At 44.1% G+C, this 17235-nt stretch overlaps 1 protein-coding gene across 1 annotated transcript in view; it reads right to left on the reverse strand.

Annotated features, from left to right (window-relative positions):
- Positions 1 to 9355: 9355 nt before the first annotated feature.
- The window catches only part of LOC149428919 (cytosolic acyl coenzyme A thioester hydrolase-like), a 158759-nt gene continuing 150879 nt past the window's right edge, over positions 9356 to 17235 (reverse strand). Inside the window, exon 7 of the mRNA XM_089666943.1 lies at positions 9356 to 13766. Within this exon, the coding sequence (XP_089523069.1) occupies positions 13662 to 13766 (105 nt within the window). The 3' untranslated portion in view covers positions 9356 to 13661. The remainder of the gene's footprint in view (positions 13767 to 17235) is intronic.

Raw genomic sequence — 17235 nt, forward strand, 5'->3', positions numbered from 1 at the left:
GCTTATCTCTGTTCCTCCCACATCTCAGGAGGGCGGCAGCAGAGAGGAGGACAGAATTCTCACTACAGAGCCTGCCCCTCTCTGTGCAGCCGCAGCACCCCCTCATCTCTGCCTCCCCTGGTCTCAGCATTGAGCTGCAGAGATGAGGATCAAACTCCTCTGCCAGATCCTGCACTTCTCCATACAGCAGTCAGCAGCAGAGAGGACAGAATTGACACTACAGAGCCTGCCCCTCTCTGTGCAGCTACAGCAGCACCTCATCTCTGCCTCCCCTGGTCTTAGCATTGAGCTGGAGAGATGAGGATCGAACTCCTCTGCCAGATCCTGCACTTCTCTATGCAGCCACAGAGAGGCTTGTCTTGGGTCTCCCCCCTCCATTTCAGCAGTCAGCAGCAGAGAGGAGGACAGAATTGCCACTACAGAGCCTGCCCCTCTCTGTGCAGCTACAGCACCCCCTCATCTCCGTCTCCCCTGGTCTCAGCATTGAGCTGCAGAGATGAGGAGAGAACTCCTCTGTCAGATCCTGCACTTCTTCATCCAGCTACAGAGAGCCTTGTCTCTTTTTACCCCCCATCTCAACAGGCAGCAGCAGAGAGGAGGAAAGAATTGCCACTACAGATCCTGCTCCTCTCTGTGCAGCCGCAGCACCCCCTCTTCTCCACCTCACCTGGTCTCAGCATTGAGCTGCAGAGAAGAGGATCAAACTCCTCTGCCAGATCCTGCGCTTCTCTGTGCAGCCACAGAGAGCCTTATATATTTTTACCCCCATCTCAGCAGGCAGCAGCAGAGAGGAAGACAGAACTTTGCCTACACCTCTCTGTGCAGCTGCTGCACCTTCTCATCTCCTCCTCCCCTTTTCTCAGCATCCAGCATATTCCAGTCCTCCTCCAGACCCTGCACTTTCTACTTCTCAGCTTCTTCCTGGCTGCAGTACAAGGTAAGCACGGTGCACTGTGATGTAAGGGAGGTTAGGGGGCTCTTGACTTCTGATGTAGTGAGGGTGCTCTGGACATCTTATAGATACAACCGACCTTTTAAGGGCAACCATACCCACAATGATTTGGAGTTTGCCACCCCTGCCTTAAGGTTTCCTTGTCCCATGGGAAGCATTTCTCAGGACCTGCCTTATATCAGGGTACTGTTCAGTCATGGCAGAAATACCGGCACATTACATTCACATGATTGGCCAGCTTGAACATGGATTGCAATATGTGAGAACCAAGAATCTCTGTTTGCTAGAAGGATGTACAGCACTGGGCAGACGGTCATTGAGAATACTAGAAGGCTCTCCATATATGACCACAGAGCTAAGCTCCGCTCATCTACTCTTCCACCCATCCATTGAAAGTACCTCCATGGCCAATTAGAACATTATTGCTGCCATTGGATGGCTGGGAGCTTAACAACAAATACGTGGCTTCGTTTTTTGTAGCTAACAAAGGTGATAACCGGTCCCTTGTGGTTCCTGCTCTTAGATCACCCCTGCCTTATGGTTCCCTTGTCCCATGGTCAGTATTTCTCAGGACCTGCCTTATATCAGGGTACTGTGCAGTCATGGCAGATACCGAATACTGGCACATTACATTCACATGCTTGGCCAGCTTGAACATGGATTGCAATGTGTGAGAACCAAGAATCTCTGTTTGCTAGAAGAATGTACAGCAGTGGGCAGACGGTTGTTGAGAATACTAGAAGGTTCTCCATATCTGACCGCAGAGCTAAGCTCCGCTCATCTACTCTTCCACCCATCCATTGAAAGTACCTCCATGGCCAATTAGAACACTATTGCTGCCATTGGATGGCTGGGAGCTTAACAACATATACGTGGCTTCGTTTTTTTGTAGCTAACAAAGGTGATAACCGGTCCCTTGTGGTTCCTGCTCTTAGACGAAGCTTAATTGTGTTTTTATTGCAGGTTTCCTGTAATGCTGTTCCATCACGTGGACTCCTCTTCTGAGGTCTTCTCCACTACGTCAAAAGTCTCAATGGTAGACGGCCTTTCAGAGGGATTGGATGGAGATGGCATTGCAGCACAGCTTGGCCAGGAGACGTTTGTAGCTGTGTGGCTCCCAGCGGGTGGCACAGTGAACATCTCAGAGTGGGGGAAGGTGGCTAGAAGGAGGAGCGGAGGGGGTCGCAAGACTTGGAGGGGGGGGGGGATGGCTTGGAGGTACTCATGCGCTGGCAGGTACTTTGTGTAAGATAATGCCCATCTGTACTGTCCCCTAAAATGTCAGCAGGACAGGAAGTGCAGGCTCAACCGTACACTATAAATCCGTGTTCTCCAAACTGCAATCTGGGGGTCAGATGCAGCCCTTTGACTGCCTTTATTTAGCGCTTGGGGCACTATTCCTCTTGCTGACACCAATGATGGGGCGCTATTCCTCTTGCTGACACCAATGATGGGGCGCTATTCCTCCTGCTGACACCAATGATGGGGCGCTATTCCTCCCGCTGACATTAATGATGGGGCGCTATTCCTCCCGCTGACACCAATGATGGGGCGCCATTCCTCCCGCTGACACCAATGATGGGGCGCCATTCCTTCTATTGACACCAACGATGGGGCGCCATTCCTCCTGCTGACACCAACGTTGGGGCGCCATTCCTCCTGCTGACACCAACGATGGGGCGCCATTCCTCCTGCTGACACCAACAATGGGGCGCCATTCCTCCTGCTGACACCAATGATGGGGCACTATTCCTCCCGCTGACACCAATGATGGGGCACTATTCCTACTGCTGACTCCAATGATGGGACACTATTCCTCCCACTGACACCAATGATGGGGCACTATTCCTCCCGCTGATACCAATGATGGGGCACTATTCCTACTGCTAACACCAACAATGGGGTGGTATTCCTTCTACTGACACCAATGATGGGCACTATTCCTCCAACTGACACTAACTATGGGGAATAATTCCTTCCACTGACACCAATAATGGGGCACCATTCCTGCCACTGACACCAATGATGGGACACTATTCCTCCCACTGACACCAATGATGGGGCACTATTCCTCCCACTGACACCAATGATGGGACACTATTCCTCCCACTGACACCAGCAATGGGGCACTATTCATCTTGCTGACTCACAACAATTGGGCAATAATTCCCAGACCGACACCGACAATAGGGTACTATTCCTCCCACTTACACCAAAGGGGCACTATTTCTTCCACTGACATCAATGATGGGGCACTATTCCTCCTACTGACAGCAACAATGGGCAATATTTCCTGCACTGACACCAACAATAAGGTACTATTCCTTCTAGTGACACCAACGCCGGGGTACTATTCCTTCCACTGACACCAATGATGGGGGACTATTCCTCCCCCTAATAGCAAAGGTGGGTTTGTGATTTACTCCCACTAGCCGCAGTCTGGACCCTCTACAGTCTGCAGGACAGTAAACTGGCCCTTTTGTTTGGAAAGTCTGGAGACTCCCTGCTTGAAATGATCCAAACCGATCTCCGTACCACACGATGTACAAAGTATAATCGCACATTTCAGGAGATGCTGACTTTTCCTTCATTGGCAGAACTCCAGGAACATATTTAAAAATCCTGTTTTAGTCAAGTTATGAATTAATTAAAAAGCAACAACTGTATATTAAACCACTAATAGCATTAACTCCGAAGTTTAATCGGCTTATTATTATTTTTTTGCTTTCCCTGGTCCCCCCTCATCAACATGCTAATGGCATTGCGGAATAAAACCTTTCCGTTCTCATCAAACACCTTATTGTAGGCGCAGGGATGCCAGACTGAGACGTCCTGCATTGTTCTTTTACCTTGCCCAGCACTGTCGGTGTGACATGGTTGCAGGCACTGGGGGCGAAGGGGGGGCAAAGGGGGAGGTGGGGGGTGGAACGGAGATGACAAGAACTTCAGCAGCGTGATGATCCTTTTTTTTTTTTTATAGAAAGCCTAGAGGTAGAAGGGTTCGGATTTTTGAGCTACCACCTCCGTATGTATACGTTTATGAATACAAATTTTGAATAGAGATACAAAAGAAAAAAAATTTGAATAGAAATACAAAAATTTAAAAAAATGTTTTAATAGAAATACATTTTTTTTAAAAATAGAAATACAAAAAGCCTCTCATGGCTTATTTATTCATAAAAACTGATATTCAGTAATAGAAGACCGTCATATATTTAAAGTGATTCTAAAGGCTTAATGTAAAAAACAAAAACAAACAAACAGAAAAAAAACAAACAGGAAAAAAACCAAACAGACAGAAAGAAAAACCAAACAAACAGAAAAAAACTAACAAACAGAAAAAAAGCCAAACAGAGAAAAAACCCAAACAGGAAAAAAACCCCAAACCTTGTATACTTACCTATTGTGTGTAATGGCTCTGCATAGAGAAGCTCGGATCATCCTCTTCTTGGGTCCCCCGCAGGTTCTCCTGGCCCCTCCCTCCTATCGGGTGCCCCTAAAGCAAGCAGCTTGCTACGGGGGCACCCGAGCATGTGCACTCCACCGCTGTTGCTCCATGTATCCATTCACACATGGAGCTGTGGCTTGGCCCTGCCCCCTCTCTCTTCGTATTGGCTCACTGGCTGTGATTAACAGCAGTGGGAGCCAATGGTTCCCACTGTTGTCTCAGCCAATGAGGAGAATAAGTCATGGGATAGCCGACAATCCAGTGTGCATCGCTGGATCGAGAGGGGGCTTAGATGAGTATTAGGTATTTGGTTCCACAGTGGATGGACCCAGCTCAACGCGTTTCACATCTTCATGTTGGTTCCACAGTGGATGGACACAGCTCAACGCGCTTCACATCTTCATGTTGGTTCCACAGTGGATGGACACAGCTCAACGCGTTTCACATCTTCATGTTGGTTCCACAGTGGATGGACACAGCTCAACGCGTTTCACATCTTCATGTTGGTTCCACAGTGGATGGACACAGCTCAACGCATTTCACTGCTTGCAGCTTCTGCAAGGCGTTGCATTGTATTCATCCGCTGTGGAACCAACATGAAGATGTGACACGACTCCTATACCATACTGGGGGGTTGGACAGCTGGGCTGCAGATCTTAACCGCTTACCCCAGAAGGACCGATCGATCATGTGACCACTGTGATTGGCCGTCACAGCGGTCACATGATTGGAGGCCAGTTCTGTTGGCTTCCAGTGACTATTAGAGACGGAGAACTGTTCATGTTGATTGGGAGATTTTCGCTTTCACACAACAAGGGATATTTGGCAGAGGACACCTGTCTGCGCATTTAGCCGTTTAGGCAGAATTCATCTTTAATAATCACGTGGGGGGGGGGAGGGGGGAGATTCACCAAAACTGGAGAGAGTGAATCTGGTGCAGCTGTGCATGGGAGCCAATCAGCTTCCAGGTTTTGTCAAAGCTTAAACGAGCAAGATGAAGTTATAAGCTGATTGGCTGCCATGCAGAGCTGCACCAGATTCTGAGTGCTCAACTTTTAGTAAGCCCCCCCCCCAATGGGGTTATTAACCAGTTCCTGATCACATGACTAAGGAACAGGCCAATCACAGCTGCCTTTACCATGTGACCAGCTGTGTCCAATCAGTGTAGCCCCATCAGTGCAGCCAATAGTGCTCATCTGTGCCCATATGTGCTGGCAATCAGTGCCATCATTTGAATCAGTGCCCATCAGCTGAATCAGGACCATCAGTTGAATCAGTGCCCATCAGCTGAATCAGGACCACCCATCAGTGCCGCCTAATGCCAATCAGTGCCACCTATCAGTTCCCATCAGTTGAATCAGTGTCCATCAGTTGAATCATTGACCATCAGCTTAATCAGTACCACCCATCAGTGCCGCCTAACAATGCCAATCAGTGCCACCTATCAATGGCCATCAGTTGAATCAGTGCCCATCAGCTGAATCAGTACCACCCATCAGTTGAATCAGTGCCCATAAGTTGAATCAGTGCCCATCAGTGCAGCCTATCAGTGCCCATCAGTGATTCCTCATCAGTGCAGCCTATCGATGCCCATAAGTGACTCCTCATCAGTGCAGCCTATCAGTGACTCCTCATCAGTGCAGCCTATCAGTGACTCCTCATCAGTGCAGCCTATCAGTGCTCATCAGTGACTCCTCATCAATGCAGCTCATCAGTGAAGGAGAAAACTCACTTATTTACAAAACTTTATAACAGAAACTAAGAAACTTTTTTTTTCCAAAATGTTGGTCTTTTTTTTTGTTTGTGTAGCAAAAAAATACCCCCCCCCCCAGTGGTGATTAAATACCACCAAAAGAAAGCTCTGCTTGTCTCAAAAAAAAAATGATAAAAATTTAGTGTGTGTAGTGTTGCATGACGGCGCAATTGTCATTCAATTGAGGGGTTCAATGACAAACCACACAAGACGTTTCCCATAGACTTCTCTTTTATTAGAAATAGCAAGCATTGAAAATAGTCGTCTTTCACAACAAACGGCCGACAACATAGCGAAACGAACGCTCCAATTCTTACATATTTGGTCTCAGATCTTTGTACATTCAGTAGGAAAATAATGTCAACTCTGATCACAAACACACTGAAGCCTCTAGTACATAGCAGCTTAGCAAAGCCAATGAAAATACTGCGTCTTGGGGTTCACCGCCCCCCAAAAAACGGCGCCCTATGAATACGGAGGCGTCCGTCCAAAAGGAGACCAGAGAAAACGACGACCTAATTCGGGCAGCATGGTCTACGACAAGCTTTCATTTGTTCGCTTTTGAGGACCGATTTACATCTGAGCGTTGCGGCACGTTACTGCAAGGTGCAGCAATGCACGATCCATGCGTTGATGCATTCCAGTGCAACTTCTACTGCACATGCGAGCTGCCAGGTCCATTCATGCCTATGGCTACGCAGTACTCTTGGCGGTCCTCATCCATTCACTCCGGCCATAGAAATGAATGGGACAGGCAGTGCGCATGCGTAGTAGGTGGACGCGGTTAAGACGTCATTCTGTGTGGGTCTGGGCAGGGGAATTAAGAAGGTAGGTAACTGCCACTCAGGGGGGTGGGTACAGGGCCATTGATAAGGCAGTACAGTCAGCCCTCCTGTACTGGGCCCAGGCCCCATCAGTTCAAAAAGGGGGCCCGGGCCCCTGATGAAAAGGAGGGCTGGCTGTCGGCTTCTCCTTCTATTTCTTGCAGGAAGATCAGGTCTAGGATCTGCGCCCCTCCTTCCACCTGCTGTTGGTTAGCCCCCCTCCCCCACAGTGCTGTCGGCTTTCCTCCTCTCCTACAAGCTGCTGCGGGAGCAGGGGGGTGGTAAACATGCCATATTTACCATCCCCTTCCTTTCCTGAATGAATTCAGTAAGTGATCAGTCCTGATTGCTCCTGTGTCCATTCATCACCAAAGCATAGTAAACTGCATTACCTATTCTTCGATTTGTGAATGAACAAGAAGCCTCAGAGCGCTTCCTGTTCATTCACTGTCCATTGCAGCTGAGGCTACAGAACCTATGTCCTCTGTCCCTTTCCCTGCTTCAAATGTGAGACATCAGGTGTCTTAGACCCCTGATATTTTCACCAAAGCCTCCCCAAAAGGGCAGTTGATATATTTGGAGGGGAGGGGCCCTGTCAGGTAGTCTGTATAGTGCTCTGTGATTAACAGCAGCCCTGGGTGGTTGTGTTATTAACTCCTTCCCACCCAGCCTCCAGATCCTGTGCTGGGAGTGCATGGTGAGCATGCACTAACCACAAAAACTTTGGCCACCCATGGAAACCTATGTATGGAATGCGGGTGGTAAAGCCCACCCTCTTTGCCGCCATACATATGCATTCCGCGGGCAGCAAGAGGGGAGGAAAAGTACCCATGTGACATTTCATGAACTGCTACTGGCCGCAGTGTTGTGTGATACGTTGGATTGCAGCACACCACACTGCGCTGAAAAAAAGTGCAATACAGGCGCACCTCGGTTTACGAATGACTGAATGAAATGAATGAAAATCCATTGAAAATAATGCCTCAATTTACAGCTTTTTTTTTGCAATATGAAGTAAGTTTTCCCAGAATGCATTGCGCCTGGGAAGTTTATAGCACCGGCCCCATGCCTTTAAAGTGCACTTTATAAAGAGTTTTAAACAGATAAGACTTTTTTTTTTTACTTTTTTCTGACCTCCGGAATGGATTAATTGCTTTTCAATGCATTTTTTTTTAATCATGTCCCTGTACAGTATTTATGCCTTTAATGTGCACTTTATGAAGAAATTTGAACAAATAAGACTTTGTTTTTACTTTTTTTCTGACCTCTAGAACGGATTAATTGGTTTTCAATGCATTTATGAATTAATTTTTAATCATGTCCCTGTACAGTATTTGTGCCTTTAAAGTGCACTTTACAAAGTATTTTGAACAAATACTTTTTTTTTTTAAAGTTTTTTCTGACCTCTGGAACAGATTAGTTGGTTTGTAATGCATTTACAAATTTTTTTTAATCATGTCCCTGTACAGTATTTATGCCTTTAATGTGCACTTTATAAAACGTTTTGAACAAATAAGACTTTTTTTACTTTTTTTTCTGACCTCCAGAACAGATTAATTGGTTTTCAATGCATTTACGAATTCATTTTTATTCATGTCCCTGTACAGTATTTATGCCTTTAAAGTGCACTTTATAAAAAGTTTTGAAAAAAGACTTTTTTCTTACTTTTTTTCTGACCTCCGGAATGGATTAATTGGTTTTCAATGCATTTACAAATTCATTTTTATTCATGTCCCTGTACAGTATTTATGCCTCTAAAGTGCACTTTAAAAAAAAAAAAAAAAAGTCTCTGTTCAAAACTCTTTATAAAGTGCACTTTAAAGGCATAAATACTGTACAAGGACATGATTTAAAAAAAAAAAAAAAAAATCAGTAAATGCATTGAAAACCAAATAATCTGTTCCGTAGGTCAGAAAAAAAGCTTAAAAAAAAAAACGTTTTATCTGTTCACAACTCTTTATAAAGTTTTTTCTGACCTCCGGAACAGATTAATTGGTTTTCAATGCATTTACAGATTTTTTTTTTTTTTTTTAATCATGTCCGTTCAGTATTTATGCCTTTTAAAGTGCACTTTATAAAGAGTTTTGAACAGATCAGACTTTTTTTTTTTTAAAGTTTTTTTCTGACCTCCGGAACAGATTAATTGGTTTTCAATGCATTTAGGAATTTCTTTTTAATCATGTCCCTGTACAGTATTTATGCCTTTAAAGTGCAGTTTATAAAGCATTTGAACAAATAAGACTTTTTTTAACTTTTTTTTTGACCTATGGAATGGATTAATTGGTTTTCAATGCATTTAGGAATTTTTTTTTAATCATGTCCCTTTACAGTATTTATTCCTTTAAAGTGCACTTTATAAAGCGTTTTGAACAAATAAGACTTTTTTTTTGACCTATGGAATGGATTAATTGTATTTCAATGCATACCTATGGGAAACCTCGTTTCGGTTTATGAATTTTTCGCAATACGAAACGTCCCGGAGAACGCATTAAATTTGTAAACTGAGGTACGCCTGTACTTTTTGTTTTCAGGAACCACCATAACTAGGCGGTGTGACCTGACCGGGAACCAGGCTTTTTGCCTCGTCTTGCATGCAGTCCCAGCACTCCTAGTAACTGGCCCTTCACTACAAATATAGTCGTCCTTTATAAATCATTTAGAGTCCGTGGTCTACATTTAAAATCATATCGGACTAGTTACAAAAATCCTGCACCTTTTCTTGAGAAAACGGTTTCTTGCACCAGGGCCCTGAGTACAGTGGGAAAGGCCCTGGGCTCAGAGGAAAGGGCCTCAGTTGGGGGGATAAGGGGGTCCCTTCATGGTTTCTTGCACCGGGGCCCTGAGGGTTCTAATTATGCCTCTGAAGTAAAGGGAACCATTGACAACCCTGGTACCATGTAGAAAGGGGAAACCCGAATTGCCCAAAGCCAGTAGACCCCACTTCTATTGAGTCATCTGCAGAAGAATGGCAGAAAACACAGATACATAAATGATACAGATCTATACATCCAGTAGCGGATTCCTGTCCAGTTAAAACCATGGATAGATCTTTCTGTTACATAATACAGAAATGAAACATGTAAGATCTGTAGCTGGCCCCATACAGGTTACAACCCAATTGTACAATCTCCATTACATTTCCCAACAGCGCTATAAAGATCTACCCCACCGGATAATAATCGTGTGGTTCGCCCAGGTTGCCCCATACAGAGACTTGGGTTTCTGATGGCCAACTTTAAAATAAATACACAACTATTTTTATCTTTTTTTTTACATTTTCTCTGAAATGTAACGGTTTCACTTTAGGCAAAGGGAACATCGCCATATTGCTGTATATTGATAGAATGCTGAACAAGCAAAGCCTAGGATACACAGGCAGATCTGAATCACTCTGACTTGAAATAAGTGACAAGCACTGTACGTGCGAATACTGAATTCTATGTGCTGTGAATATGAATAGGTTAATCCCACCCAACTAAACGATTAAAGAGACCAGGTGTAGCTCGTCGTTATAGATGCTGCAATGGCTTGTGTCGTCCGCAAGGTTTGCATTGACTTGGCTGAAATGCTGGAAGCATTCTTAGAACTTAATTACTGAGGGAGAGACCAAGGCGCATTCATCTGTATCATGGAACCAGATGATCAATTACTGAGGGAGAGACCAAGGTGCATTCCTCCATATCATGGAACCGGATTATCAATTACCGAGGGAGAGACCAAGGTACATTCATCTGTATCATGGAACCAGATGATCAATTACTGAGGGAGAGACCAAGGTGCATTCATCTGTATCATGGAACCAGATGATCAATTACTGAGGGAGAGACCAAGGTACATTCATCTGTATCATGGAACCAGATGATCAATTACTGAGGGAGAGACCAAGGTGCATTCATCTGTATCATGGAACCAGATTATTAATTACTGAGGGAGAGACCAAGGTGCATTCCTCCATATCATGGAACCGGATTATCAATTACCGAGGGAGAGACCAAGGAGCATTCATCCGTATCATGGAACCGGATTATTAATTACTGAGGGAGAGACCAAGGTGCGTTCATCCGTATCAAAGGACCGGATGATCAATTACTGAGGGAGAGACCAAGGTACATTCATCTGTATCATGGAACCGGATGATCAATTACTGAGGGAGAGAACAAGGTGCATTCATCCATAACAAGGAACCGGATGATCAAATACTGACGGAGAGACCAAGGCGCATTCATCCGTATCATGGAACCGGATTATTAATTACCGAGGGAGAGACCAAGGCGCATTCATCTGTATCATGGAACCAGATTATTAATTACTGAGGGACAGACCAAGGTGCGTTCATCCGTATCAAAGAACCGGATGATCAATTACCGTGGGAGAGACCAAGGTGCATTCATCAGTATCACGGAACCGGATTATCAGTTACTGAGGGAGAGACCAAGGTGCATTCATCCATGTCATGGAAGTGGATGATCAATTACTGAGGGAGAGACCAAGGTGCATTCATCCATATCACGGAACTGGATGAAAATTACTGAGGGACAGACCAAGGGGCATTCATCCATAATATGGAACTGGATCAGTGGCGTCACTATGGAGGTCTGGACCACACCTGAGTGACACCCGCTAGAGGGGTGACACCAGGGGCAGACTGACTATTCGATGACAGTGAGGGAGCAAAGCAGGAGACGGCAGCCTCTGATCCCGGAAGTAGCTGACTTATGGTGCAGAGGGTGTCGGAGTCCCGGGATGTGACTGTGCCTCGCTACACAGCTGGTGATGGGACCGGAGGGCTGTGGGAAGGTGAGAGTCCATAATATTAGGTGGCAAGACTGGACACTGACGCCTTCACCACAGCTGATGGTGTTAACCCTGCTGACATAATTATATAGATTACAATATACTTTTTGGGGGGTGGGGGTGTCTCCTGGTGTAATATGTGGGGATAGGGGAGACCCCCCTCTCACCCCATTCCTCTCAAACCCTCCTCTCTCTCTCCCTGGTTGGTAAGTTGAGCTGGGAATTTTTCTCTTTTATTGGTTGAAATGCGTCGCCCTTCAATTTTGCTCTTTGTGGTGTTAAGGCCAGTTATAGATCGGGCCATTTCTTATATTGCTCCTTTTTGCCTCCCTCTATTTGCGGTGGTAGGTGACAACCGCCTTCATCAGTGATGTCAGGTTTGGTGATGTCACTCACTGGTTCTGGAGTTGACCCTTTCCTTCCTCCCTCCCTCCATGCATGGTGGTAGGTGACAACCACCTTCATCAGTGATGTCACTCTCTGGTTCTGGAGTTTACTCCTTCTTTCCTCCCTCCATGCATGGTGGTAGGGGACAACCACCTTCATCAGTGATATCAGGTTTGGTGACGTCACTCACTGGTTCTGGCGTTTACTCCTTTTCTCCCTCCATGAGCAGTGGTAGGTGACAACCACTGTCATCAGTGATGTCAGGTTTGGTGACGTCACTCACTGGTTCTGGAGTTTACTCCTTCTTTCCTCCCTCCCTGAACGGTGGTAGGGGACAACCACCTTCATCAGTGATGTCAGGTTTGGTGATGTCACTCTCTGGTTCTGAAGTTTACTCCTTCTTTCCTCCATGCGCGTTGGTAGGGGACAACCACCTTCGTCAGTGATGTCAGGTTTGGTGACGTCACTTGCTGGTTCTGGAGTTTACTCCTTCTTTCCTCCCTCCATTGGCGGTGGTATGGGACAACCGCCTTCGTCAGTGATGTCAAGTTTGGTGACATCACAAACTGGTTCTGGATTTTACTCCTCCCTCCATGTGCGGTAGGTGACAACCACCTTCATCAGTGATGTCAGGTTTGGTGACGTCACTTGCTGGTTCTGGAGGTTACTCCTTCTTTCCTCCCTCCATTGGCGGTGGTTTGGGACAACCGCCTTCGTCAGTGATGTCTGGTTTGGTGACGTCACTTGCTGGTTCTGGAGGTTACTCCTCCTTCCCCCATCCCCATGCACCTGCTGCCAGCAAAACAGCGGGATGACAACGGACACGGCAGCATTTTAAGGCAGTGGGTGAACATTGTCACCCTGGAAAAGAAAGTGCTAATTTGAAAAGAAGAGATATACACATCATACGGCCATTAGGTTCACAAGGTGCACATGCAGAAATAAATGTTGGGGTTGCATTCTGTGCAGCATTCTGGGTACAACCCACCAAGTTTAGGGCCAGAGAGCCGATTGGTGGATTGCTGCTGGGAAAGCACAGAGAAAAAACGAATATTCTTTGCACACAGCATAGCAGACCGCATGAAACCGGAGAGTCACAGAACAGACCCGGCTTCTGAAGTTCTATTATTTCCCCAATCTCCTGTCCCCCAAATCCATTCACAAACATTTTCGTTATACATTTCTTCTCCCCGGATGTTTCCATTGGAGCTGTGGAAGGAAGGTGGACTAGGTGGAGACACGCGTATGACGGCGCCCAAGATGGGTCACGACGGTCTCATGATCCGAATACTGATTACCGCTACCTACTGCGTGTTGTCTAATTTCTACAAGTGCTCTTCACACACACGATGCGTTCCCATTGATAGATACGTTCCGAATCGGTGCACAAACAACGGCATAAATGATAGAATACATCAACGTAACCCTATTGTTAGCGGAGGGTTTGGCCCGGCGTTGGGTGGAAGGCCTTATCTCTGTGTTCGCAGGCTCCATCCTACATCATTATTGTTGGGTCAGGGACTGGCTCTGCATTTGTCTCTTGGCTTTGGTTTGCAGATAACGGCCTTTTCCCTCTTCAAACCGTTTCTTCTCTTCTTCAGTCTCCAGCTACATTAAAACAGAAAAGAAAAAAAAAAAATCATGAATTCTTCCTGTACAGAGGTACTAATACTTTGATGGGACAAACAAAAAAAACACAACAAAACAAACAAAAAAACTAACAAACCAATAACAAACAAGAACCCCCCCCCCCCCAAAAAAAAAACAAACAACCACAAAAAAACAAAAACAAAAACAACATCCAACAAAAAAAAACAAAAACAAACAAGAAAAAAAAAACTAAACAAAACAAACAACCACAAAAAAACAAACAAGAAAAAAAAACTAAAAAACAAAACAACAAAGCAAACAACCACAAAAAATACAAACAAAAAAAAAACAAACACAAGAACCAAAAACAGACATGAAAAAAACAAAACAAACAACCACAAACCCCCCCCCCCATCAAAAAAAAACAACAAAACCACAAAAACCAAAAACAAACAAGAAAAAAACTAAACAAAACAACCACAAAAAAAAACAAACAAAAACCAAAAACAAACAAGAAAAACTAAACAAAACAAACAACCACAAAAAAAACAAACAAAAACCAAAAACAAACAAGAAAAACTAAACAAAACAAACAACCACAAAAAAAACAAACAAAAAAAGCCCCACAAAAACCAAAAACAAACAAGAAACTAAAGAAAACAAACAACCACAAAAAAAAACAAACACAAAAACAAACAAGAAAAAAAACTAAACAAAACAAACAACCACAAAAAGAAAAACAAAAAAAAACAAATATAAAAAACAAAAAAAAAAAAAACACATTTTGGACAGAGCGAGAAAGTGTGAGAAATCTGAATTGCTCTCCACAGGGTCAGTTCACAGAGGCCTCACTCACACTGCGATTTGACATTGCAGGCACAATCCTGGCGATTCCAAATCGCACTGCAATCGTGGAAAAACACACAATGCATATTTGGGTGCTATTCATTTCTTAAATGGTGCAATTTTGCCGTGATTGTGGCAAAACACATCGCATATTGCTCGTCACCCAAAAAAGGAGCAGAAGCTTCTTATGGGCCACGAGCTTTGCAACATGTTTGTCGATTGTCACGTGATTCTGTCATGCGACCATATTGCACCGCGTTCGAGGCGACATAATGAATGAGTGGCACCCAAAAACGTATTGCATGTTTTGCCACGTTTCCAGTCTGAGACTGCATTCACACCTGCGCGTTTCCGAAATGTGCAACAAAACACACAAAAATGTGCGTTTTGGTGCACACTTAGGGAATGCACTGTAATCGGGCATTGTACTTGTGGCGCTAATAATTGCTAATGACACCCCAAGCACGGGTAGCAGACGTGCATTTTACCGCGCGTTTTACGGTCACATAACAAAATGTGCTACAAATGCTCCTTTCCAAAAAAGGTTTTTGAGCTTCTTTAGGGCATTTGTTTAAATAGTTACAGTTGGAAAAAAGCAATAATAAAAATCATCAGCCCTCATATCTTCAGTGTTACACTGTATCTCTCTATCTCCCCTCTGAACAATGTTTATAAACAATGTTACTTTGTATCTCTATCTCCCGTCGGATCGATGTTTATAAACAATGTTACTTTGTATCTCTATCTCCCGTCTGATCGATGTTTATAAACAATGTTACTCTGCATCCCCGTCTCCATTCTGAACAATGTTTATAAACAATGTTACTTAGCATCTGTCTCATCTTTCCACCACCATCCTGTCTATGGTTAGCTTCATACAAAAGCATTCTTGGTGACCCTGCTGCCTGTAACACTCCTGTATGTAGAGCGGGGAGGAGGACTGCAGATCTCCCATCTGATCGATCTTTATATTACTTTGTATCTCTCTATCTCCCGTCTGATCGATGTTTATAAACCATGTTAATTTGTATCTCTCCATCTCCCGTCTGATCGATCTTTATATTACTTTGTATCTCTCTATCTCCCGTCTGATCAATGTTTATAAACAATGTTACTTTGTTTATAAACATTGACCAGACGGGAGATAGAGAGATACAAAGTAATATAAACACCGCTCAGAGGGGGGAGAGAGAGATACAAAGTAACATTGTTTATAAACATCGATCAGACGGGAGATGGAGAGATACAATGTTACTTTGTATCTCTCTATCCCCTCTCTGAGCGATGTTTATATTACTTTGTATCTCTCCATCTCCCATCTGATCGATGTTTATAAACAATGTTACTTTGTATCTCTCTATCTTCCCTCTGAACAATGTTTATAAACAATGTTACTTTGTATCTCTATCTCCCTTCTGATCGATGTTTATATTACTTTGTATCTATCTCCCGTCTGATCGATGTTTATAAACAATGTTACTTTGTATCTCTCCATCTCCCATCTGATTGATGTTTATATACAATGTTACTTTGTATCTCTCTCTCTCTCTCATATGATCAATGTTTATAAACAATGTTACTTTGTATCTCTATCTTCCGTCTGATTGATGTTTATAAACAATGCTACTTTGTATCTCTCCATCTCTCATATGATCAATGTTTATAAACAATGTTACTTTGCATCTCTCTATCTCCCCTCCAAACAATGTTTATAAACAATCTTACTTTGTATCTCTATCTCTTGTCTGATCGATGTTTATAAACAATGTTACTTTGTATCTCTATCTTCCGTCGGATCGATGTTTATAAAGAATGTTACATTGTATCTCTATCTTCCGTCGGATCGATGTTTATAAACAATGTTACTCTGCATCCCCGTCTCCATTCTGAACAAGGTTTATAAACAATGTTACTTAGCATCTGTCTCATCTTTCCACCACCATCCTGTCTATGGTTAGCTTCATACAAAAGCATTCTTGGTGACCCTGCTGCCTGTAATACTCCTGTACATAGAGAAAGGAGGACATCTGCAGATCTGCGCGGCGTGCCATCTGGCGTCGCGTGCTTTACAATTACACGTACTCGAAGCCTTCACATAAATAATATATTTCGGAAGGTGGAGAAGATCCATTTCCATGACTTTTCCCATCTTCTGCAGAATCACAGAAGCAGGCCGACTTCAAACACAGATCACAACACTTCAGACATTTTTTTAAAGGGGTTTTGAAAAAAAAAAAAAAAGTGATTATAAAAAGAGGACACGACTAATACTGGCCGAGGCCGATCCACAATATATATATAAAGGGAATCTAGGAGTTCGGTTTTTGGAGCTGCACATTTCTAGGTATTGATGGAAAAAGTTTTAACCCTTTTCCTCAGCAAAGCCATTTTTGCACGTTTAAAAAAATTAACAAAAATGTTAAAAACAGTTTTACCCCTGAAAATTTACATAAAACCCCCAAATATGATATATTTTCTGAAAGCAGACACCCTAGACCAGTGGTCTCCAAACTGCAGCCCTTTGCTTGCCTCTATCCGGCCCTCGGGGTACTATTCCTCCCACTGACACCAATGACGGGGTACTAATCCTCCCACTGACACCAATGACGGGGTACTATTCCTCCCACTGACACCAATGATG

Source organism: Staurois parvus, unplaced genomic scaffold, assembly GCF_062004578.1.
Source record: "Staurois parvus isolate SC_StPar_1 unplaced genomic scaffold, SC_StPar_1.0 ptg002922l, whole genome shotgun sequence".
Classification (NCBI taxonomy): Eukaryota; Metazoa; Chordata; class Amphibia; order Anura; family Ranidae; genus Staurois; species Staurois parvus.